Source organism: Rhinoderma darwinii, chromosome 5 (assembly GCF_050947455.1).
Source record: "Rhinoderma darwinii isolate aRhiDar2 chromosome 5, aRhiDar2.hap1, whole genome shotgun sequence".
Lineage (NCBI taxonomy): Eukaryota > Metazoa > Chordata > Amphibia > Anura > Rhinodermatidae > Rhinoderma > Rhinoderma darwinii.
This window is the reverse complement of record NC_134691.1, coordinates 224,644,278-224,670,678: the sequence shown is the minus strand read 5'-3', so window position 1 is coordinate 224,670,678 and position 26,401 is coordinate 224,644,278. Positions and strand designations below refer to the sequence as shown.

General features: G+C 43.6%; 1 protein-coding gene across 2 annotated transcripts in view; it reads right to left on the bottom strand.

The window, feature by feature from the left end:
* Positions 1-10,053: 10,053 nt before the first annotated feature.
* The window catches only part of MLH1 (mutL homolog 1), a 176,902-nt gene continuing 160,554 nt past the window's right edge, over positions 10,054-26,401 (bottom strand). For both annotated transcript variants that reach the window (XM_075826967.1, XM_075826969.1), the window contains 2 exons: positions 15,413-15,520; positions 10,054-10,348 (listed from right to left, as the gene is read on the bottom strand). In XM_075826967.1, the coding sequence (XP_075683082.1) occupies positions 10,181-10,348; positions 15,413-15,520 (276 nt within the window). In that variant the 3' untranslated portion in view covers positions 10,054-10,180. The remainder of the gene's footprint in view (positions 10,349-15,412; positions 15,521-26,401) is intronic.

Here is a 26,401-nt window from a genome sequence, read left to right as displayed (position 1 = left end):
GTGCTGTATATATGTACTGCGCTTTGTTCTGGTGCTGTATTCATGTACTGAACTTTGTTCTGGTGCTGTATTTATGTACGGAGCTTGGTTCTGGTGCTGTGTTTATGTACTGAGCTTTGTTCTGGTGTTGTATTAATGTACTGAGCTTTGTTATTTTGCTGTATTTATGTACTGAGCTTGGTTCTGGTACTGAGTATATGTATTGAGCTTGGTTCTTGTGCTGTATTTATGCACTGAGCTTGGTTGTGGTACGGTGTATACAGTATATATTAAGCTTTGTTCTGGTGCTATATTTATGTACTGAGCTTTGTTCTGGTGCTGTATATATGTACTGAGCTTGGTTCTAGTATCTGTGCATTAGCAGGGAGATTGGTCATGGCTTACTGTGCACGCCGCACTGTCCGCCACCCTTCTCACATTTGACAGCCTAACTAAACGGGCTGAGCACTCTTAAGATATTGAATGCGCGCATATAGGTCTATACAAATTGGGTGTGTGGGTAGGTATGTAGGCTTAGGTTATTCTATACATGGTGTGGAAATCCAGTTAAACATTCTGGACAGGGAATTTCTTTAGAGTCCACTTTAAGGCCTCATTTACACGAGCGTGATATACGCACGTGCGACGTGCGTGCTTTTCATGCTTGTTGTACGCACCTATATTAGTCTATGGGGCAGTGCAGACAGTGCGTGAATTTTGCGCAGCGCGAGTGCGTTGCATAAAACTCACGACATGTCCTATATTCGTGCGTTGTTCGTGCATCACGCACCCATTGAAGTCAATGCCACACGGAAGCACCTGCGTTGGATGCGCGTTTTTCACGCCTCACTTATGTCCATGCAAATGACTTTATAAAACTGGTCCAAACAAGCACAAACCAGGAAGTGCTTGAGTTTCCTCTGCGTGTTTGCCACAGTCAAAACTCCACCCAGACAACTGCAGGCATGCCGCGTGGGATGGACGTGGAGAGGCTGATCTGCCTTGTGCAGGAGAGGCACGAAATATGGGACACCCGTGCGGAGACCTACCATGACCGCTCGGCCAAGGAGGACGCATGGGACCATATAGCCCAGGCGCTGTTCAGCACTGAATGGGAGAGAAGCAGGACCCGCGACCGCATTAGAATGGGTGAGTACATGTCTTTATAAACAATGCAATGTCACCCCTATTGAAGTAGTGTGTCCCTGTCTTGGTCTTTTGCTAAATGCCCAACTTTCGTTTTGTGTCGCTGCCGCATCACTGTGTAGAATGTACTTTGCTGTGTAGGGCCCGTCATGTATTTGAGGGTCGATTTGTTTGTGCGTTACCACAATGTGTGACCATGTTTTTGGTGTTCATCCTACAGTCCAGGATATTAAACCACGCTGGCGGAGCTGCAGGGACCAATTCCGGCGTGAGATGGGCGACAGAGGCCGAAGTGGGGATGGGGCTTCCCAAAAACGGCCCTACATCTACACAAAGCAGCTCATGTTCCTGAAGGATATCATGGAGATGAGATCGTAAGTAAATGTGCTATTGCCTGCGTAAATGTTTGTTTGCACATGTCATGTTCGCCATAAAGCATTTTTGGCCAATGATGACTATTGGTTGCTCATTATGTTTTTCGATTACCGAACTACTGACAATTTGAACGACACGGAGGAGAGTGACCATCCCGAGACCCTGCCGCATCCTCCCAGCAGTCGACTGGTGCCCCTAACCCCAGAGCCAACACCCCAGGACCCGGCCCCAGTAGAGTAAGCCCCTGCCGAACTATCTCCGGCAGAAAACCCACCTCCGCGACCACCAGCCAGACGTCGACGCAGTCAGCAGGCAGCCGCTGGGGCTCAGGTTGATTCTCGGGTCCTAGAATTCCTGCGTCGAGCGGCCGACGAAGACGGCCAGGATTATTTCGCAAGGGGAATAGTGCCACTGCTGCGGAAGGTACCAGTGGATAGGGTGGCAAGCCTACACTCTGCCATTATTTCCCTCATTGATAGCGCCACACCCCCCCACAATCCTCACCACTATTTCACTGCTATCGAGCAGTGGCGAGGATTCGCAGTGGCTTCCACCAGCTCAAATTACCCTGCCCCATATCACCCACCAACCACCAGCGCACGGCCACACCCATATCGACCTGGGCCTGCCAGTTTTTCCCCTGGTCCTCTGCCTGCCCGCGAGCACCATTTGCCGCAATACAGCAGAGGTCCAGAACCCTTCGCTCCCCCTTTCCTTGGACCCAGTTACCAGGCCCATCATCAGCACCACTATACTAGAGACGAACATCCTCAGCAGCTCCATGGCCAGCATAGTGGTGCTGAAATGCCCGCGTACACTTCCCCGGGCCACCAATACCGCCACTTATAAAAGTGGCTGTGGGCTGAGCCGAGCAACAGTCATGTTTGAATACCTGCATTGTCTGCCCACATATGTTTTGCACCATGTTGGTGTGCCGTTTACTTTTTTTTGTTTGGTTCTTTTGCACCCTGTTTTTGGTGTGCATTAAACATTAAAACAAAGGTGTTTCCAGTTGCAATTGCGTGGTGTTATTTTTTCAACCCCCTCACCAAAATGATTACCTAAAATGTATATTACTGTACACTCACACACTGCTGGGCTTGGCCCAAAATAATTGCACACGTTCAATGAAGTATTAGTTCATCTGTAGGGGTTTGCCATTGTTTGTAACAGATGTGAATGTTGGCGTGCTGTGATGTGCCAATAGCCACAGAAAGGACAGTCGCGATTGGAGGAGAATTTAATTTTGGCGAACATAATTCATTCTCATGCAAACAGTTTCAGGACTAGCAAATGGCAAGTACAAAGCCCAACAGATGTAAGCTCGAAACCCACGTCAAGGGTCCTCATGTATTGCGAGTCCCTAACACTACAAGCCCCTAACCTAAAACAACAAACACTGGCCACTTCGGACCTGTGGACACAATAAACAAAGAAATATGCGACCCTTTAAATGACATCAAGCCCCCATGGTGCGGCTCCTGATGGGCTCTCAAAATATGCAGCCAAACTTTCCCGCACTCAGAGTCTGGATGTGAGAGATCTCCCTAGTGGAATTGCCGGGACAGTGTTGCTGGTGGGTGCATGTGTTAGTATATATTCTGCATCATGAATGCGGCAGAAGTTATGCAGAACTACACACGCTTGTATGACACGTGTCACATTCTGCAGTGACAATTGCATTGTAGACAGAAACACCTGCCACCTGTTAGACATAATGCCAAAGGCACATTCCACACATCTTCGAGCTCGGCATAGGTGGAAATTGAACATGCGTCGACGCTCATCCAAGCCCCTTCTTGCAAAAGGCCGCATTACTTGCCTTGTCAGGGAAAAACCCTCATCTGCAACTATGACATATGGGATTGGTGGGCCGCTGGAGCCAGGGAGGATGGAAGCTTCCGGCACCGCCAGTTGATTATTCCAAAGTCGTTTACCCATTCTGGATGAACGGAATATGCGGGCATCAGCAGAGCTTCCATACGAGCCTATGTCTACAATCGTGAAACAATAATTAGTGTCCGCCAAGGCCAACAACACGATGGTAAAAAACTGTTTGTAGTTATAGTATCGCGAGCCACTGCGTGGGGGCTTCTTCACACGAATGTGCTTGCCGTCTAGGGCACCAATACAATTCGGAAATTGAGTTGCTCTAAGAAATCCGTCCGAAATTCGAAGCCACTGTTCTGTCGTGGGCTGAGGCATGACCGTGGTCTTTAATCGCTGCCACAGCACAACACAGGTGGATGTCACAATGACGGAAATGGTGATCACTCTCAAAAGAAATTCAAAATGTAACGAATGGTAACTATTGCCTGTGGCCAGAAATCTAAAGGCAAGATAAAACAAAAATAATAAAGAACACATGTAATGGCGGACTTATAAAACATACAGCATCCTCGAAGAACTAATTGCAACTGCACACATACCTCAAGGTCACAAGCAGTCGTTCCTCAGGGGAAATGCAGCGTCTCATGTTGGTATTCTGGTAGGTGATTCCAGGGCGAATCTGCGCAAGCAGAAGATCAAAAGGTGGACACAGACATGCGGCAGAACGCACAAAATTTATCGGGGTGACGCCGTAAGTCCTCATAGAGAGTATGAAAGTGCCCTTTGGAGGTTCGTTGGGCCACAAGTGGATGAACCCAAATCCGACTTCTTCTACGCGGCTGGTGCTGCATGGCTCGCCGTTCGCCAAAACGACGCAAAATCATCCACGCAAGCAGCACACGTGCCAGCGACTGAAAAGGCATAAATGTGGCTTGCAAGTCAAAACATGTGTTAACAGTTTAAACACACACTGGGGTTTCAGCAGAGGTTGCAATAAGGTGCACAACCTGTTCACCCAGCAAGCAGGGGCTGGGCCAGCCTGCCTCGCATTAACTACCCCTGCGTTTTTTACGCACGTTTTAAACACAGGTAGCGAGCTTCAAAAACACAGTAACGCAGCGTATACGCATGCCAAACGCAATTGCAACGCGCGCAAAACGCACACGCTCGTGTAAACCAGGCCTAAGGGCTTGTCCACACACAACTGAATTACTGCAGAAAATTCCTTTGAAAAACAGACATTCCGCTGTGGCAAAACCCATCCTGGCTCTTGATTAAACTCAAAAAGATTAATATGCACTGGCACTTTACAGAAATCTTTTAGAAGGAATAAGAATATTACGTAAGAGTTAGCGTATGTGCACACACACTAATTACGTCCGTAATTGACGGACGTATTTCGGCCGCAAGTAGTGGACCGAACTCAGTGCAGGGAGCCGGGCTCCTAGCATCATACTTATGTACGATGCTAGGAGTCCCTGCCTCGCTGCAGGACAACTGTCCCGTTCTGTAATCATGTTTTCAGTACGGGACAGTTGTCCTGCAGCGAGGCAGGGACTCCTAGCATCGTACATAAGTATGATGCTAGGAGCCCGGCTCCCTGCACTGTGTTCGGTCCGGTACCTGCGGCCGAAATACGTCCGTCAATTACGGACGTAATTAGTGTGTGTGCACATAACCCGAACTCTGAGGTTTTTCTAGAATTGAGTGTGATTACACACAGCCATCCATACATTATATGTGATTCTATTATAGACGCAGTACAGGTCTTTGACCCAGCATTTATGGTTCTTTCTGCTATACCATGTATTAATACTAGGGTCTTTCTTGCCTTGAGATCACATTTTTTTTAAAATATTGTTTGTCTTATATGTATAATAAAATGTGCTATATATACATATATATACACACACACACATATGGCTATATACTACTTTCTTTTGGTATGTTAGAAGTATTGCAATGGTGTACACCTCACAGTATCAGAAAAGTAATAGTATGCTGATCTTATAAGAAAAGGTACTATGCACAAGTCATTATCCAAAAGATATACTGGCATAATTACGAATATGAAAAATCTAAGTGCAACGTTTCGGTCATGTCCCTGACATTCATCAGTGGAGGCGCCTCCACTTGCGGCAAGCCGCCATAAACTAAGCGCCATTACACAGGACCCAGGATATTACAGTGTCTGATGAAGGTCAGAGACATGACCGAAACGTCGCACTTATACTGGCATAATTACGAATATTAAAAATCTATCTTAGGATAACGAATTCTGGTGTGCATTGTAACTTTTCTTATACTATACGGGCCCCTACGCATGCACCCATACAAAAACCTAGTGCGGCCTAAACACCTTCAAATCCAGTATGCTGAACTTGGTATATTTAGCAGTGAGTCACAAAGGAGCAATAATAAAGCAATGTCAGCAATGAGTGCTTGTGAAGTAAAATGGCCGCCTGTGCAATAGCAGGAGAGATTTGGTCTTTCTTTCTCCTTTACTTGTGGAGATACCTGTGGCAGCAACAGCAGATTTCCAACTCATAGGGCAGGATTCAAGTCCTCTCCTAAGGCTTCCGCCGGTCCCGCAATATCATTGCTGCAAGGCTAGTCTTCTGTTACGTGCCTGCTGCAAGGAGTTAAGAGTACTGCCGGAACGGGCCGCCCACTCCTCGTCTTCTGCCAAGTGGGGTATTCACCTCCGGTGAAGGTGGAGAGTCGGTCTGGATATATCCAGGCTCTTAACCACCTATTATCCCGCCTGCAGCGGTAAACTGGCGTATATCACCCCTATCACCCCTCTAGGCGGCCACTGCACGAGCGCAGTTAAAATGCAGCCCGCTCAGACCGCTTCCTCAGTTTTTTGTTTTTTTTTACGGAAATATAGTGTGCTACACTATTCTGTAAAAAAAAAAAAAAGAAAAATCGGAAACCTAGCAAAACGGTGGCAAACTGAAAGAAAAAAAAATAAATTTGAAATCAATAGTATTGCAAAATGAAACAATATTTTGTCTTTCAGTTTATCTGTTCCTCTGATAGAACAAATGAATGGAAAGACCAAATGAAAGGCAAACATGATGTGAATAGGCCCTTTGAAAACCCATTTTCATATACCATATTAGAAAATTCAGAGCTAATAGAGGGGGTACCATGTTCAGGATCTTTATCTTTTGGCGAGAGTGGACAGTGGTTACAAAGTGCATCTTTCACTCTGGAGGACCTATCCTACCCTAAATTACAATCCATTGATATGTATATGAATTTTCCCTGTGGCGGCACTTCAGGGAAATTGAACCCTTAGGTAATTGAACACGGAGTTATTTACAGCCCAAAAAAGCTGCCTCAGAATTCGGTGAGGAATTTTGACCTGTCTGCACGCTTTGTCATGTTTTTCGGCTGCGGGCAAAAAAGGCAGGGAAAACCGCTTTCTCTGCCTCTCATTGATGTCAATGGTAGGTCAGAGGCGGAAACGCCTGAAGAAAGGGCATGACGCTTTTTCCAGCGAGCATTTTTTTTCCGCTAGCGGGAAAAAACGCCTCCCTCTACCATTGAAATCAATGGGAGAAGATTTCAGCCATTTTTTGGCGCGGTTTCCACATTAAAAAAAACGTTCCAAAATACACTGTGTGAACTAGCCCTTACTGCCAGGTTTCACCCAGCAGGGGGAAACTTTTTAATCATCTTATTGTCAAGGGAAATGTCCAAAGTGGAGAACCCCTTAAAGGAAAGATACAGTGATATATATACCTCCTTGCATCATGGGTAGATACATTTTGTTGAGAAGATTGTAATATTTTACTTTTGTGCATAAAGTCCCTGCATTAAACATGTTACTAATAACTAAATGTTTTATAAGTTAATTTATACTTTAAAAATGTTCTCTGAATAATAACTCAGCCTTCCAAATTGGTTTCCCATTTTAATCCATGCCATATATACTGGGCTTGAGTTACAGACTAGATCATAGCCAAGAGCTGCATTAAATTCTGATGAGCTCCTATAATGGAGAAGGGGACATTTGAGGGTTGGTGAATATACTAATTTCTAATGGCTAGTGCAAAGATATCCTAGAATGCGAATAAGCAGTGTAAGCTTTATGTCGACATTGAGTCATCAATAAATCAGCTCTGCAGAACTGTAAATGCAGCTTTGTTCTATAATACAGGCTGTAACTCAGGATCAGCACAGGATGGGTAATACAATCTATTAATGCATTTACAACTTTTATGTACAGGGTGGGCCATTTATATGGATACACCTAAATAAAATGGGAATGGTTGGTGATATTAACATCCTGTTTGTGGCACATTAGTATATGGGAGGGGGGAAACTTTTCAAGCTGGGTGTTGACCATGGCGGCCATTTTGAAGTCGGACATTTTGTATCCAACTTTAGTTTTTTCAATGGGAAGAGGGTCATGTGACACATCAAACTTATCGAGAATTTCACAAGAAAAACAATGGTGTGCTTGGTTTTAACGTTACTTTATTCTTTCATGAGTTATTTATGTCATTATGGGTGTCAGGTCCGAGCATTCCTAGATGAACAGTTTCCTGGAAAGTGGATTGGTCGTCGTGGGCCAGTTGAATGGCCCCCTAGGTCTCCCGATCTGAAGCCCTTAGACTTTTATCTTTGGGGTCATCTGAAGGCAATTGTCTATGCTGTGAAGATACGAGATGTGCAGCAACTGAAACTACGGATACTGGAAGCCTGTGCTAGCATTTCTTCTGCGGTGTTGCCATCAGTGTGTGAAGAGTGGGAGAAGAGGGTTGCATTGACAATCCAACACAATGGGCAGCACTTTGAACACATTTTATAAGTGGTCAGAAACTTGTAAATAACTCATGAAAGAATAAAGTAACGTTAAAACCAAGCACACCATTGTTTTTCTTGTGAATATCTGGATCAGTTTGATGTGTCACATGACCCTCTTCCCATTGAAAAAACTAAAGTTGGATACAAAATGGCCGACTTCAAAATGGCCGCCATGGTCAACACCCAGCTTGAAAAGTTTCCCCCCTCCCATATACTAATGTGCCACAAACAGGAAGTTAATATCACCAACCATTCCCATTTTATTTAGGTGTATCCATATAAATGGCCCACCCTGTAGATTAAACTTATATGACAAGAGTGGCACCAGTGTATCGTGAGCACAAGTATTGAGAATTCGGTCCAGAATGCCTGACAATGTTCCAGAATTTCATATGTTTTATATAAGAAATCAGTTAAAGATAACTTCTGCCCAATGGTATTCGCCAGTGTTCAAACTGGCACTGGAAGAGATTACTACACTTGCGCGACTGATGAGATGCCCTGATAGTTGAGAAGAGGAGTGCAGGATCAGAGAGAAGACAAATGTATTATTGGGGAACGGTGTCTGGTGCATTTGGGCACTTTAGTAACAATAACTACTCTATGAACACTACTATTGGAATATTTTATGGTCACTGACATGTGTCTGGCCCAATTTTGTGTGAAATCCTATATGGTAGGCACAATAGTATGAATGAATTCATGTCAATCTTATAATATTACCACTTTACAAAGCATTAGTAAAGGCCTCATCTAGAATATGCAGTTCAGTTCTGGGCTCCAGTTCATAGAAAAGATGCCCTGGAGTTGGAAAAAAATACAAAGAAGAGCAATGAAGCTAATAAGGGGCATGGAGAATCTAAGTTATCAGGAAAGATTAAAAGAACTAAACCTATTTAGCCTTGAAAAAAGACGACTAAGGGGGGACATGATTAACTTATATAAATATATTAAATGGCACAAACAAAAAATATGGTGAAATCCTGTTCCATGTAAAGCCCCCTCAAAAAACAAGGGGGCACTCCCTCCGCCTGGAGAAAAAGAGGTTCAACCTGCAGAGGTGACAAGCCTTCTTTACTGTGAGAACTGTGAATCTATGGAATAGTCACCGCAGGAGCCGGTCACAGCAGGGACAGTAGATGGCTTTAAAAAAGGGTTAGATAATTTCCTAGAACAAAAAAAACTATCAGCTCCTATGGTTTCATCCCTCCCCTTTCTCCCATCCCTTGGTTGAACTTGATGGACATAAGGGAAGGCTTTTTTCAACCGTAATAACTATGTAACTGAACTGGCACTAGTATTTCGTCCCATATTACTGTACAGGCACCAGAGTGTAGGATATTGGCAAGGTGGCACCACTCAGCTATACGCACATTTATTTTGGAACAATTCCGGGTGGTCTAGGCACTCAGAGAGAACAGATATGGTTTAAGGGGAGAGGTCAGTGTGGCATTCTTACATCAGAAAAAAATATTGCTGTGTCATGTTCTTCCTGATTGGCAGCTATTATAGTGGCTCTGAAATTGCAGTTAGCTGGCCAGCCTTGTTATATGTAAACTATAAAATGGTGTTTAAAGGTTTAATATAACACTTACATTTTCACATGTATATTTTTCACTTGAGTGAAGTAGAAACGCAGTACCAGGCACAGCCGCTTGTACGAATGAGCCAAAATTCCTTAGTAAACAATGAAGAGGAAGCAATGCTTGCATGACTGCCGCGGTTACTTCACTGTGCTGAACAGCGGGAGTTCTGTAGTTTGGACGCCTACACCGATTAAACATTAATGACCAATCCATAGGATGAGCCATCAAGAACCCCTTTTAAATAATCTACTAATAATCATAAGAATTGAACATTTATACGATTTATTTTTTAATAAACACCTGCTGGAATTAACAGTCATTGTAATTTCATATTTATTTATTTTAAATTGTAGTTTGTTACATTTACATTTAATTAGTAGGTTTAACACCTACTAATTAGATCAAAATAAACCTAATAATGCTACACAAAAAAACCCAAACCAGAACTAACATCTTTCAAACACTTTATACAGATCTGGGAGGTTTGCCAGCTGTAAAACACTTCCATCTTCTGCAAACTCTTTTCGGGGTAGTAGGTGCATCCTAAAAGCTTTGTACAAAATGTGTTCAGTTGTCCACCGCCAGGAAGGAGCCTCAGCTTCCAATCCCTTGTCCTGCAAAGAATAGTAAATATGTCACTCAATAAATACAGTATTAAATTGTTAAATGGCACTTAAAGGCTATGTACACCTTTGATGGGCATTTATTTTTTTTAAATAACAGGTCAGTGTGTTTGGTGTCAATTTTTAATTACCGTATTTTTCGGACTATAAGACGCAACTGACCATAAGACGCACCCAGGTTTTAGACAATAGAAAATAGGGGAAAAAATATTTGTTAAAAATGTATTCTGTTTCACCACATGGCAGTTACGGAAGCAGTGTAGCATGCGAGCTACGCTGTTCCCGTAACTACTACGGGAGAGTACAGAAAGCTAGAACAGGGTTTAGGGGCCCTGTTCTAGAGATAGGTGTGGGTGCCAGAGGTGGGACCCGCATCTACTTGACATTTATGACATATCCCGTGGATATGTCAAATGTTCTTCATAGAAAAACCCCTATAAATGCCACGGTCGCTATTGACCGCGGCATTTAACTAGTTAAAGGGGTTTGCCATAAAACACATTTATCCACTATCCAAAGGATAGAGGCTACATGTGGGATCGCTGGGGGTCCGACCACTGGGACCCCCAGCGATAAGGAGAACAGGGGACTGAAAGTCACCCAGAGCGCTACATGAGAAGCCTGAACTTCCGGGTTCTGTGTCCAGCTTATTTGTTCTGCAGCTCCATAGAGATCAATACATAGACACTCACGCATGCGCAGAGGAATCCCACTCATTTCTACGAAGCTGCCGGACACGTCGCGGAAGTCAAAGCTTCTCATGAAGCGCTCTTGGTGAGTTTCGGTCCCCGGTCGGACCCCCAGCAATCACACATGTATCCACTATCCTGTGGATTGGGAATACATGTGTTTTATGGCACAACCCCTTTAAACCTCCAGGAACAGCGAAACTGCTGTTCCTGGCCATTAGAGCAGCATGTCAGCTGCTGACACCTACAGTGTATGGAGTGGGCTCAGCACGTGAGCCCGCTCCATACATCACCCCGCCCCCTGCTCCATGATGTGCCGGGAACATCATGGGTCGGGAAGGGGTTAAGAAATGAAGCGGTCAGACTAAGACGTAGGGACTTTTTTAGCAAGATTTATTCTTGCTAAAAACTGCGTCTTATAGTCCGAAAAATACGGTAGTCTTAAATAATTTTTACTTTTTTAGATACAGCTGCTCTGTATTCTGTATACAGAGCAGCTGTATGTAGCGCTAAATCCTGTTCGTCAGGTCCGAGGGACTGACTGGTTCAGCGACAGCGGGTCCTGAGTGTCTCTGACACGCAGGATCCACTGGTTATCCATCACATCTAAGTTTATAACTTATATATGTGATAGATTACAGGTGGATTCTGCGTGTCAGACACACAGGACCCGCTGGCACAGAGCCCGTCAGGTCCGTGGGACTGACAGATTTAGGCAATAGTGCTAGATACAGCTGCTCTGTATAGAGAAAACAGAGTAGCTGTATCAAAAAAATTAACCACATTTTTAATAAAGGCTAATTCAAAAGTTTCACCAAACACAATGACTGACCTGTTTATTAATAAAAAAAAAAAAAATGCCCCTCAAAAGGTGTACATAGCCTTTAAGACACAATGAACAACCGGCAGCTTGCTTTTTGATACAGTCTACATATAATTTATATACGTACTGTTTGAGAGAAAAATCATACTCAACTTTAAGCACATACAACTTTAATCTTCCCGTGATTGGTATAAATTACATTAGGTATGAAATAAATTCTGGAAGATGTAACCGCGTCGCAAAACTCGGCAAAAACGGCCCGAGAACGCCTCCCATTGATTTCAATGGGAGGCGTCGGCGTCTTTTTCCCGCGAGCAGTAAAACTGCCTCGCGGGAAAAAGAAGCGACATGCCCTATCTTCGGGCGCTTCCGCCTCTGACCTCCCATTGACTTCAATGGGAGGCAGGAGAAAGCGTATTTCTCGCTGTTTTATGCCCGCGGCGCTCAATGGCCGCGGGCGAAAAACGGCGCGATAATCGCCGCGCAGGGAGAGGAATATCTGCCTCAAAGTTCCAAACGGAATTTTGAGGCAGATATTCCTCCCCCAAAATACTCTGTGTGAACATAGCCTTAATAGGTTGTTTTTTTTATCAAATTTACATACAAAGTGAACAGTAGAGAAATCGAAATAAAAAAACAACAATATTTGGTGTCACCAACCATTGCGTTCAAATAAGCATCAATTCTTCTAGGTACACTTGCACAAAGTTTTTGAAGGAACTCAGCAGGGAGGTTGTTACAAACATCTTGGAGAACCAACCACAGATCTTCTGTGGATGTAGGTTTCCTCAAATACTTCTGTCTTTTCATGTAATCCCAGACAGACTCGATGATGTTGAGATCCGGGCTCTGTGGGGGCCATATCAGCACTTCCAGGGCTCCTTGTTCTTCTTTACACTGAAGATAGTTCTTAATGACATTGGCTATATGTTTGGGGTAGTTGTCCTGATGCAGAATAAATTTGGAGCCAATCAGACACCTCCCTCATGCTATTGCCCCTAAGACACTCATTATTGTACAGCTCTCCAGCCCTTCGGCTAACAAACTGCCTCCTGTTACAGCCAAAAATTTAGTTTTGACTCATCTATCCAGAGAACCTGCTGACATTTTTTGCACCCCAGTTCCTATGTTTTTGTGCACAGTTGAGTCTCTTGGCCTTGTTTCCACGTCAAAGGTATGGCTTTTTATCCGCATTTCTTCCACAAAGACCACTTCTGACCAGACTTCTCGCAACACTAGATGGATGTACCTGGGTCACACTGGTTTCTTCCAGTTCTGAGCTGATGGCACTGCTGTACATCTTCCGATTTAGAAGGGAAGTATGTATGAGGTGTCTTTGAAATGCTGCACTAAGTTTCTAGTCTGTTTTGAAATCTTTGCCTGGGAGTGACCTTGCTGATGCAGTATTACTACATTGTGTCCTGTGGCTGTGCTCAGTCTTGCCATGGTGGACCTGTGACATGAAAAGGTCTTCCACAACCTCATCTTTGTAGCAGGGATTGGCTGTTCCTCATCCTGTTTTAAGCCTCCTACACAGTCAATGACTGTGTTTCAACCTACATATAAAAATGATGATCATTATCACCGGTTTGATATAAGTGGTTAATAAGTGGTTAATCATAAACCGGACTATAATCCTACAAAACCCATGACTTTGTGCAAGTGTACCTAGAAGAATTTATGCTATTTTCAAGGCAAAGTGTGATTACACCAAATATTGACTTGATTTAGATTTCTCTTCTGTTCATTCACTTTGTATTTTGTTAATGGATTAAAAAAACAAAAAAACTATTCTTACGTTGCAGCATTTTTTCCCAACTGGCTAAAACTTTTGCACAGTACTGTATATATAATATGAAAAAAAGTATTTGTTCCCTTTCAACTGTGCCATATTATGGCATAGTTGTCATGCTGATCAGTTTCTTATCACCAACATTTATGTGAACAAGTAACTGCTCTCTCAGACTTAATAACAAGTTGCTCTACATTTAGCAGAAATAACTGCAGCCATGCACATCTATAATTGAGATCAGGTTTTCACAGAACTGTTGCAGAAAGATTGGTTTTCATGCAGGAAATGCTTATTATTTAGATTATCATCAGATTATCAATAACAAGCCTCCACCACCAGAGGTTTTATTTATTTATTTTTTGTTCAATTTCTGACGCATACAAATGGGGTAATACAAATTGATTGCAAAAGTGTATACACCCTTTAATAAATTCTGAATGTAAGATTGGATGAATGATATCTGTCAAGTACATTTTAAAGTGTATGTTTAATTTTGTTCACCATTTTACAGTTTAATCTGAATAAAACATTGAATAGGTACTTGCATAAAAATAGTGCCATGGCCCAATGTCTGATAGTTCAGCACTGAAGTAATTTTGTGGGTAGCGATACAGGCATAACTGTTGTGTGTAGACCTAAGGGTCCAATGGACTCTGTATTGCAGGGTATTATGCCTGCCAGAGGCTAATAGGAGTACCAAGATGGAAGGCCTGGGGACCATTGTTAAACCCCCGACTGACCTAGCAACCCATCGGCACCTCGCAATCATGTTACCCTGGATGAAGGTCTGACAGAAGGAGCCCTCTCCCTCTGCCTAACCACTTAAGATGTCACATTCATTGACTGCAGCATCTAAAACGTTAAACGTCCGGCATTAGAGTTCTCTTTAATACCAGCTGTTAGGGTGAGTTGTTAGATGTACAATACAACTGGCACCTGCAAGTGATGGCGCAGACACAGCTCCTGTGATCGCGACATCATGTACGTACATTTCCGTCATTTTGTGGGAACTATATAGTTCCCATGTAAGTAAATGTACGTCATGGGGCATGAAGGAGTTGTCTGGTCATGGGGTATTTTTTTATAATGATGAACTATACACAGGATAGGTCCTCAATATATGATCGGCGGGGGTGCGACACCCTAAGCTATTCATAAAGCTCCGTACACTGCATAGTGGCAGTATTTGGTTACTGAAGCTCTGCTCCTACACAGTGGACGGAGCCTTCTGCTTCCGGCACCGACCACTGCATAACTTACAGTGCCGGAAGCAGCTGATAAGTGCGGGGTCCAGGTATAGGACCCCCACCGATCATATATCCTGTGGATAGGACATCAGTATGAAAAACCGCCCCATGACCAGATAACCCCTCTAAGGAATTTTTGTTTTTTAAATTACTAGTTACAGTAGACTTGATTCATCTCCAATTATTACTTGTGTTCTTCTGTGCATGCTGATGTGTTTTTCAAGGTGACAGGTGATGTACATTACATCACTACCCAAAGTACTTCACCGATGGAACCAGCAATTGTCCACCGTGGTCACCCAATATGTCAGCGTTCACAAATGCACAAGAAGCTGCGGGGGACACAGAATAGTAATGACAGGACTGGAGTGAAAAACGTGTACACTGATATTTTAACATTTTGGGCCTAAAAATATTAATTCCCAGATAACCACTTTAATTATGACACAGATTGCCTGGAAAACAATAAAATAACGACCATACAAAATACATAAACCTACATACCTCAGAAATGGCGGACTCTTCTAGTATATACTTCCTCCTTATAGAGTAAAACATAGAACATTCTTTGCTGAAACTTTCAAAGCATTCTTTCTCATCATCCCAGTTGACCTGCAGAAAAAAAGTCTGTTGTAATGTATTTTTATGACCATAAATAAAATATAACGAAAGTAAGAATTGTTTTGTAAATTTAAGGTGAAAAAACATCCTTATTATTGAATAGCTTTATCTTTGCCAAAAATTAGATATGCATCGTAATATTATATGTATGACATAACTCATTGCCACCAAATAGCCCATTCAAATAACGATCACATGATCTACTTTTAATCCATCTGAGCGGATTCCATAACAAGGAATCCTTAAAATGGATAGAACTGCGAGGGTTAAAATTTACTGATTGCCTTGCATACCTAAATAAACCCCCACCTCATGACCATGTGTCCGGACGTGCAGTCATGTTTCTCCCTTTATATATATGAAAGGATATTCCCTGCATTGGTCTGATCTCACGGCCTCTGACTTAGTGCGGTGGGTTCAGACGGAAAGCAGATGGAAGAGACTCATGCTGCAACCATAGTTGCAACTGGGTTTCTCCTTTAGACGAGACTGTTTTGGCGTCTCGTCTCCATGGAAACGCATATCTCTACAGCGGCGCACGTCAAAGCGCCGATGTATTATGAGGTCTGCTTTCTTTTTTTCTCTCTTTTTGAGAAGGGGAGATCTACTGTCCTTTTTTACACAAGGAGCGATGTCTGGTGTTTCCGCGTGGACCATTCATCGCTCCTCCACTGACACAAGCCCACTGACGTCACGGGGGTGTGTTAGGGGAGGAACTAATGTGGGTTTATAGAAGACAGGGAAATCCCTGCTACTGACGTCAGACGCCAAAAACGGGCGCCAAATCAGAGCGTACAGACGTATCTGAGTGATCCCTTGCCACTGCAAGCACTCCTGCAGACGTACAGCCTGTCGATTTGTTCCAGCATTCCTGAAAACTTGGATATAGCTGGTTATGGCCCTTCTCCCCTGAAGAATCATGTTGCCGTGAGGAAACGCGTTGGGAGATTTGATCTACATTACGAGAGTTCACAGAGGAGATCCTTTATCTATACCAAGTGAGGGTTCCTGACCCACCGGACAGCAAGCTTAAAAGGTTGCCTAGAAAACATATGACATCTATACGGGTAGGGGGCATTGAGCTCCGCTCTTTCGCACCTGTTGGTCACTTACAAGCACCTGTTGGTCACTTACAAGAAAGGATCTCTACATATATAAAAATTGATGAACACTCTCTATTCATTACAAACACGCATGAACTGCTGTTAATATCGATTACCTCACTATACTGGATATAAGCTATGAAGGAGTACAAAAAATTCAGTACACCTGCTACCTTTTATTTACACTGTCTGTACATGTTAGTTTTTTTCTAAAGACATTTTTTATGAAAAACCAGTAAAAGTTATATTTTATATATAAAACTCCGGATCTACTTTTCTTTCTTGTTAATTTAAGGTGGCATATAACCAAGGTCTCCTTAACAATGCTGTGGAAATGGAGTAATCTGCAAGCCTAAGGCCTCATGTACATTAGCATTCTTGAGGGCCGGATCAGTGTATGCTGCGCTCTTTTCTCTGTCAAATGCGATGAAATTTGCGAAGTAGACGCTGAACAAAGGCTCTAACGCAGATGTGAACAGAGCCTAACTTACCGAAAAAAAAACAAAAAAAAAAAAACCTCTTCCTTTCTTAAGGCCCCATGTACACGAACGTATTTTTTTCCTACTGTAAATACTGGCGTAAATACGGGTCCTTCGTCACACGTATTCGATCCGTATTGCACCAGTATTTACGGACCAGTGCCCGTAAATTTGGGTCCGTTGTCACCAGTATTCCACCCGTAATTACGGATCCGTTTTCTCTGCACTTATTAGCAGACCCTTCTCTCCATCAGTGCTGGATAGAGAGAAGGGGCAGCCCTTTCGGGCAAAGTTTCCGCAGCGATTTAAAGTAAAAGAAGTTCATACGTACCCTGGCCGTTGTCTTGGTGACGCGTCCCTCTTTTGACATCCAGTCCGACCTCCCTGGATGACACAGCAGTCCATGTGACTGCTGCAGCCTGTGATTGACTGCAGCAGTCACATGGGATGAAACGTCATCCCGGGAGGCCGGACTCGAAGAAGAAGCAGGGAGTTCTAGGTAAGTTAACTTTTCATACTTTTAACTCCAGCGGTAGTCACTGTCTACGGGCCTGCCCCTGTCGTAATTACGGCCTGAAATAGGGCATGTTCCAGATTTTTCAACGGCCCGGGCCCCTTCCTGTAAGCAATACGGGAAGGTACCCGTGGCCAATAGAAGTCTATGGGCCCATAATTATAGGCGTTTTTACATTCGTGTGCATGAGGCCTTAGGCATGCAAGTGGTAATAATTTATAAAGATTCTGCCCTGTCTCTTTGCTATATTCTAGCTTTTGCTTTGTCAGCTTATATAAACAGTAAAAAAATTGTCAGGTACTTATTACCTAGTGTGGTTCCATATATAAAGTACATTCAAATAAACTTGTGAGGTACATTGCGTTTACAAAATACAGCCCTTTCATTCATTAACATAACATTGACTTTCCCAATAAACTCCGCTTTAGAAGGCGACACAGGTTGTATCCAATCGAACGCTATCAATTTTCTCGCTACATAAAGGAGACGTCCCACCGCCGTTTTACCTAGTGTGTCCAATGAAAGTTCTTCAACATCACCTAAACTACAAGTCTTAGGGTCACTAGGTATAGTAATGGAGTACACTTCAGCTATGATTCCCAGAAAATCTGACCAGTATGCATGTAACCACACACAACTCCATAGTATATAAATCACATCATCGATTTCCTCTCCGCACATTGGACACCTCGCGTCCACCCGTAGACCAATACGATATAGCAACTATGGTGTCTTGTACACTCTATGCAGTATGTATAGCTGACATAGCCGTGCCCCCTCTCCCAAAGAAGTTTCAGGGACAGCCTCTAGGATATCATTCTATTGATCCGCTGTGATACTCGCAATATCCCCATCCCACTTGTGCATCCTAACTAAAGGGAATATTTCCAAGTATTTATCTAATATTATTCTGTATAGACCCGAAATGAGACCCTTCTTATATCCCATTAGAGCAATATATTGTAACATAGCATCCTTTTGTATCGTCAAAGGCTTCCTTTTGATCTGAGCCTCATAAGCGTGTCGCAACTGCAAATACCTATAAAAACTTTGTCTAGGGACATGAAACTCATCCTGTATCTGTTGAAAGGATTTAAATTAATCGTCATCTAGTAACCGTCCCATCCCCTATAATCCCTGAGACTGACAAAATGTAACTCCATCCATTTTTTCCACCATCCATTCCACCATGAGTGATTATACAGAGTTTTCATACCCCTGTGGCATAATCAGTTATATTTCTTAAATGCTTAAGTTTGTCCCAGATCTTTTGGACCAGCTGATGTCCCCTCTTCCAATTGATATCCCTAAAATAGGAGTTGATCCTATGGAATCTATTAAGAGGAAGCCATACTGGGGAATTATGTAACACATATAGAAGTTGAGGCGAACCAGTACCATCTTGATAAAATTGACTCGCCCAATCACCGAAAGATAGTTTACACCAGGCCGCCACTTTGACTTTAAATTTCTGAAGCAAGGGTTGGAGATTCATATCCTCAAAATCTCCCACAGCGGCTGCTAATTCAATACCTAAATATCTAAAATTGTCGGACACATTGAATCGGTACCCCTCTATATTCAATTGAGTGTTCTATGGTATCAACCGGTAAAAGGGCAAATTTGTGCCAGTTACTAGTCAGTCCCGAGATGGAGCTAAATACATCAATTAATGACATTGCAGCCGACAAGGAAGAATATCTCTCAGAAATAGCAAGGCATCATCAGCATATAAGGTAATCTCATTGTCCACTTCCCCATATTTAAATCCCTGAATCTCCGTAGACATCCTAATGGTTGCCGCCAAAGGTTCAATGGCGATGGCGAACAACAATGGGGATAGTGGACAACCCTGTCGCGTACTATGAAATAACGAAAAGCTTTCAGACATCCCGCCATTAGCGCTAACACGGGCTTTGGGTTTCGTATACAACACTCTAATCCAAGAAATAAATACTGGTCCAAAACCCATATATCTCAACACAAGCCATAGGTAGTTTCATTCTATGCTATCAAACGCTTTATGCGCATCAAGGGAGAATATAGCCCTATGTCCCACATTATCAGATGGCACCTATAGACTAAGAAATAAGCGACAAATATTAAGAGGTGAATTTTTGAGGAATAAATCCCGACTGATCGGAGTGCACAACCTTTGTTATGACCTCTTTCAATCTATTAGCTAATGCCTTAGCTAGAACTTTAACATCCGTTGATAACAGAAATATTGGACGGTACGACTCGAAGTGGGGATCCTTTCCTTTTTTAGGTAATACTACGATGACCGCTTCTCTCATTGAAGGCGGCAAAGTTTCTCTTGCCATAGATTGCTCGAAAACCTCCAGTAACTTAAAGGAACAGTGTTACCACAATTTTTTTTTTAATATGTTAAAGATGTTAGTGCTTTATTAAAAACGTTTGGATTAATTTGTGTGTTTGTGTGTTACTTTTTCTTATTTTTACACTTTTTCTTCCCTATGGGGGCTGCCATTTTTTTTTCCATTTCTGTATGTGTCGATTAACGACACATACAGACATGGAATACGGCAGCTCCAGTCCCATAGGGACTGCGAACGGGGCCCGTTCCATCCACTAACATGTACGCCGCTGTGTGGGAACGGCGCATGCGCCGCTCCCACACAGTTCAATTTGAAATGCGCGCCGTCCGGCGCCATTTTCCTGTGGACCGGAAGTCGCGGCCGGACAGTAAGATTACTACTTCCGGTCGCGGCTTCCGGACTTGTGCACATGGAGCAGCGGCAGCAGACGGAGCGGATGGACCGGAGGGAGCGGCGGCGACTGGAGCAGGTAAGGGATTTCTATGTATGTTTGTGTTCAGTGTGTGTTTACTACTGTATGTAAACCTTCTACACTGTGTGTTAGCTCAAAAAATGGCGACACACAGTGTAGTAGGTTAGACCGTTCAAACCCCTCGTTTCTCCCGGCACTAGCCAGGATAAAGGAGGGGGGGATGCTGAGAGCTCACTTGAGCGAGGGCTTTTTACCCAATTTTGCAGCATAAAGCAATGTGGTTGCTTTACCACATGCAATGCTGCAATTTTGGGAATGGCTCCATCTAGTGACCAGCAATGGGAAATATTATAAATTAGAATCCAATTTATAATATTTCCTGACTCGTGAAAAAAAAAAAAAAATTAGAACAATGTTTAATCACCTATACACGAATTGTTTAACTAAAAAAAAAAAAAAATCATGTTTTGCTGGCAACACATTCCCTTTAAGTAACAAAATGCCCCCCGATACTGCTTATATATTTCTGTGGGTAAGCCATCTACCCCTGGGGCTTTTTCATTAGCCATGTCCTTTACTGCATCATCCAGTTCTGCCAGGGACAGGGGGGCGTCTAATCGGGAGTTACTCTCATCTGATACCTTAGGTAGGTTAGCCTTCACTAGAAATGTTTCAATCTCTTCACTAGTTTTAGACGCTTTGGATGTGTGCAAAGAGGAGTAAAATTGTTCTAATACCTCCAGATTACTCAAAGTATCATATACACAGTTCCATCAGGACGTTTAAGTGGACTAATACAGGATTGGCCCTGTTGAGCCTTTGATTACATTGACAACGTGTCCCACTTTCTCCCCTTCTACAAAAAAATTGCCGTGTAGAAAAATTGACTTTATCGGTCAGCCATTTCAAGCAAATGATGTTTCAAACCTTCCTGAGCCTTTTAGCCTAGCCCGAGTATCCTGTGTAGGATTTAAGATCTATGTAGCCCCCGCCTCCCTCATTTCAAGATGCAATGCTGAATCTAGCTCCCTCGATTTAGTCCTAACTACCCTAATAGATTTGATGAGGCTGCCTCTAACAGACACCTTCATTGCTTCCCAAACCATATGAGTAGATGCTGTCCCTTCATTGAATTCAAAATATTACAATAGGCTTTTACGTGTATCTGCACCTATCCCCTTATGTGACAGCCAGAAGGGATTACGTTTCCACAAAGCAGATCCCCCACTCAACCTGTCCATAAGGGACAACACTACCTTCAGAGGTGACTGGTCAGAGAGGGACCTCAGCAAACACTTCACATCCTGTACTAGCAGTAGGAGAATAGAATTGCCCAATTTCATGTCAATTCTAGACAGAGAGGCATATGTGGAGGAGCAGCAAGAATATGGTCTCTCAAATAGGTGTCAGGTTCTCCAGATATCTACCAAGGCCACCTCTCCAAGCAACACCCCAAAAGGCGTCACCGCTGGTCCCATCGACTGTTGTTCCACTCTGCACCTATCAAGATTGGAATTCACGTTATTAAAATCTCCAATAATAACGGTCGGTATCTCAGGCCTTTTAGACACAAAATCCACCACTTTTTTCAGAATACTGGAAAAAGGAGGGGGTAAGTAGATATTGACAATGATAAACATTTGGTGATAGATAGTGCATAAAATACAAATATACCTGCCCTCCTTGTCGATTTCTTCTTCAATACAATGAAAGGGTATACTTCCATGTAATAATAAACTGACACTTCTAGAAAAGGTAGAATACATAGCAAGACCAACCCATGTTTTTTTTCATATATTGCAGACATTCTGTCGTGACAGGAGTCCCGTACATTCCAACTTATAATGGGAATTTGCTTAGCCATATCCACATCGTACTACATAATATACCTCCTTTCCAAGCCCCTGTCCTCTCCCACCCTGCCCCGCCACATCCATTCTACATATGTCTGGAACACAATAATCCCCAAACTTAACCCCCTTAACAGTAATACAGAAAACTATGCATACACTATTGCTCTCCATCTGGAAGAGTGTGCATACTATAACAATGATACCGGACTGGTCTTTAAAACTGCGCCATAACAGTACCCATAGTATCAGCATAGTTAAATCATACAATATTGCCAGAACGAGTAGCAATTCGCAGCCCTCCTACCCATTCTACCCCTCTAGTCTGACATCGTACCTGAAGGGTAAAAGCAAAAAAACATAACATTAGACAAACCGGCACAGTGTAATATTTAGGTCCTGTTGGACCTGCACACCAACGCCACACAACTTTTTTTCTTCTTTTGCTTAGCAGGCTGTAGGAACTTCAATTTGTCCTCAGAATACAACAATCATCCCGGAGCCTGTTCTTCTCGGAGTTGCTCTTCATGGAGGTCCACCCATTTCAGAGCTTCAGTAGAGTCTTCGAAAAAGTGTGTGCGGCCCAGTGCCGCAATTCTCAGCTTAGCCGGATATAGCATGGAATGATTCACTTGCAGTTGCTGGAGCCTCTTTTTAATATCCAGGAATCTGGCTCTTCTCCTCTGGACATCTGAAGAATAATCCAGGAACAGAGAAATCCGACATTTATTAATTGCCAAATCAGGATGATCCCGAGCTTTGCGCAGCAGTGTTTCGATCTCTGAAATGAAGGATTATAGCCAGGATCAGTCTAGATCAGGGGTCTCAAGCACGAGGCCCACATGCGGCCCCTGGGGCTGTCATCTGCGGCCTGCGGGACACAGAGCCGCTAGTATCGGCTCTGCAATTCCCTGACATCGCTGTCCACATATGAACAGCGATGTCTGGGGCTTCCCCAGAGCCCCGTGCAGAGCGCTAGTACAGGCTCTGCTCCGGGACTCTGTGCAATACCGTGACATCGCTGTCCATATATGGACAGTGTGTCAGGGTCTCCCCCAGAGCGGAGTCCCGGGCAGAGTGCTAGTACAGGATCTGCTCCGGCACTTTCTAAAAAGGGGCTGCCCAATCTTGACATGCGTGTCTGCCAAACGCTGCCAACTGAGCCGTCCCATTTAGCGATTATTATAGTAATGTAGTATTAATTTTATAGTAATGCAGTAGTATTATTATTATAGTATTATATATAGTAATATAGTGTTATAGTAGTTCAAATAAGTAATTTATTAACAATAATGTTGTATTGTATCAAATTTGAAAGTAATGCGGCCCGTCAACTTCCCATTTTTTCTATATGCGGCCCACTTACCCTGCCGAGTTTGAGACCCCTGGTCTAGATGGTCTTCCAGACAGCAACAGCTTCCTCGGCCGTTATAAGAGAGCTTGTTTATGCAGAAAGAGTTGCAGTTGTTAGGCCCCTTCAAGTTGCATTTTAGCCTTCCATCGGAGCTATACGTCGTGAGGGCTCAAGACTTATGCTTTAGACGGTAGGCCAAAACCTATCCCACTGTATGGCATACAGTCAGGTTTGTGAAAGATGGACACGCAAAGTACGGGAAACATCAAAATTGTGAAGAAAGCATACTTTAGGATGCAACAGAGACAGGCAGAAGGACGGCAAAACGATATCCTCAGAAATGTGGAAAGCGGATACCACCTTTGGAAATAAGGAGGGCATTGTCCTTATCCTGATGAAGAGTTAAATACGGAAGAAGATAAGACAGAACCGTCCGCTCAAACAAAAACAAAAAACTCCAAATGAAGTTCCGTGTGGCTGTTGTGACCTTCACCTTCCAGGTAAGCAGACAACATCATCTCACAAAGACGTTGAAATGGAACCAACTGCATGGCAGAGAGATCGAAAGTGAGATCCCTAGACTGAGTCGGGGGCCTATAGGGGGGCACCTCTTTAGCAACCTCCTGTTAGATAGTCTGGACACACACACACACAATTTTTAGGAGTTGATCAAACAACAAATATATATTGCTTGAGTCATGCCAAGATATACACCAAGAAAGAGAAAAGATGAAAATTGCAACTATTAAGCATAAAAAAAAGGGAAAAATCTTTGACAAATGTCAAAAACATAAAAATGGCCCACAGACACACTAAAAAGAGGACAGCCTAATTCGAATGCTCAGATAAATGAGGGACAGAGTGGGAGTACAGTACATACTGTTAACATAGGAGTATACAGGTAATAGTTATTTCAACAATGTATAACAATCATATATGCCGATACAGTTTAGTTTATCAGAAACAGTCATACTGACCCATGATGGAATAACCAAATAAAGCAACAGATTGGAGTTTACCCCGACGCGCGTTTTGGCGCAATTGCCTTGTCTTAGCCATGCTGTCCGGAGCACGGCAAAAATGGAAGAGGAGACGCGAGCCACAAGGCAACCTGCATCCAGGGAGGCTTCGCACAGATATTTGATAGTGTCAGACAGCTGTTCAGAAACGTAGTTGGTGAGCCCATTTAGTAGAGGCCCTGGTGAACGAAGTGGAAGCAAAGAGTCATTAGCTTTAAAAGAGGATCTGGAGAAATATTCCATGGAGCAGTCCAAGGGATCGCGGATTGAGGTGGAGACTACCATTGGAAAATAAGTGGAGACTAGCAAAAAGAGGAGCCACAACCCACGACTTTGGCCATTAAGGCCCTAGTCACACAGCGGTTATTGGCACAGATTGTGACGTGAAAACTGTGTCTGAATCAGCAACCAATAAAGACCCCAAATCTCCATGCATTGATTTCACTGAGGCATTTTGATTCACCCAGGCAGTTTTTGATTGGCCGCAGGAAGAAAAAAAAAGCGTCATGTGCTATCTTGAAGCAGTTTCTGCCTCTAAACCTCCATGAAAATCAAAGGGAGGCAGAAAAAAAAAAAAACGCGCTTTTAATTTGGTAAAGCTGGGGATGGCTGTGCCACAAGTTGTGCATCCACGGCTGCTTGGCCAGGAGGCCAGCATGCATCAAACAGAGGAGTAGGTGGACCACATGAGAATTTCTGGTCACATGAGGAACAGGCAAAGTGAGTTACATAAGGTGCCTGTAGGAAAGATTCTCCTCTGAAGTCTGACATAACAGTATAGGGGACACAACATTCTTCAGTAACAACCTAAAGAAAACTAGTGACTATGACTATTAATATACTGCAAGAGGCAGGGCTGTAACTTCCTTAGAAGGTTGTAATGGCCGACTGAAGTTACCTAGAGAGTTGTTCTAGATATGTGCCCCCTACTGTAGTTTACTGGATCAGCGTCTGAGAAGGGTTTAGAAATGGAGGGGGGGCCAAAGGCAGATCATTCCAGTTGGTAGAGTGTACTGAGTGAAACTAGTGCCAACAGCAGCAGCTCATTGTCAGAGGTCCTGTGTGCTGTGTCCACGCTCATCTTGATATAAAGAGCTGGATAAGATGATCTCCCCCCTCTACCACACCGAAAGACGGCAATTACCCAATGGCCCGTGCTCTAATCGCTGGCAAGGAACAGAAGCGCAAGTCCCGCCACCTTACCAGGTGCCGGAAATGGGCAGCCGGCATAGGAAAATGGCGCATAGGACGACCGTATTCCCACCTCTGGTTCCGGAGATGAGCACATGACCCACTTTTAGCGTAGATTTTACTAAAAATGTTACCCAATGCCGGAGCACTGGGAGTGGAAGGTGCTGCAGAAGAAATGCACCAGGCCAACGAAGAAGCCCAGGTAGAGGACAGTGGGGGGGGGGAGAAAGGAGGAGGTTGGGGGCTCTGAAGAGGTAATACTCACCTGTCCTGAAGTCCACATCATCCCCGGAAATGTAGGCCCAGAAAGGAAATCCCCTCACTACTAGCTACGGTGAGGTGGGACACTGGTAGGGAGCAAAGGGGGATGACCATTTGGCTGGTGGGCGACAAAGGTGCTTGCGCTCTTGTTCCCTTTTGTCTTCAGCGGGGAAGATGGACAATAGTGCGTGGACACACCAGACGCACGCCAGACGTTAGGGAGATTATGGAGGACAACGTCACCCCTGTTTACACGCTGGAAGAAATAAAGAGAAATAAAATAAACAGAAAAAAAGAACAAATACAGCATGCTAAACCAGCAGGCGTGTCTGCCTCCTACCGACACTAAG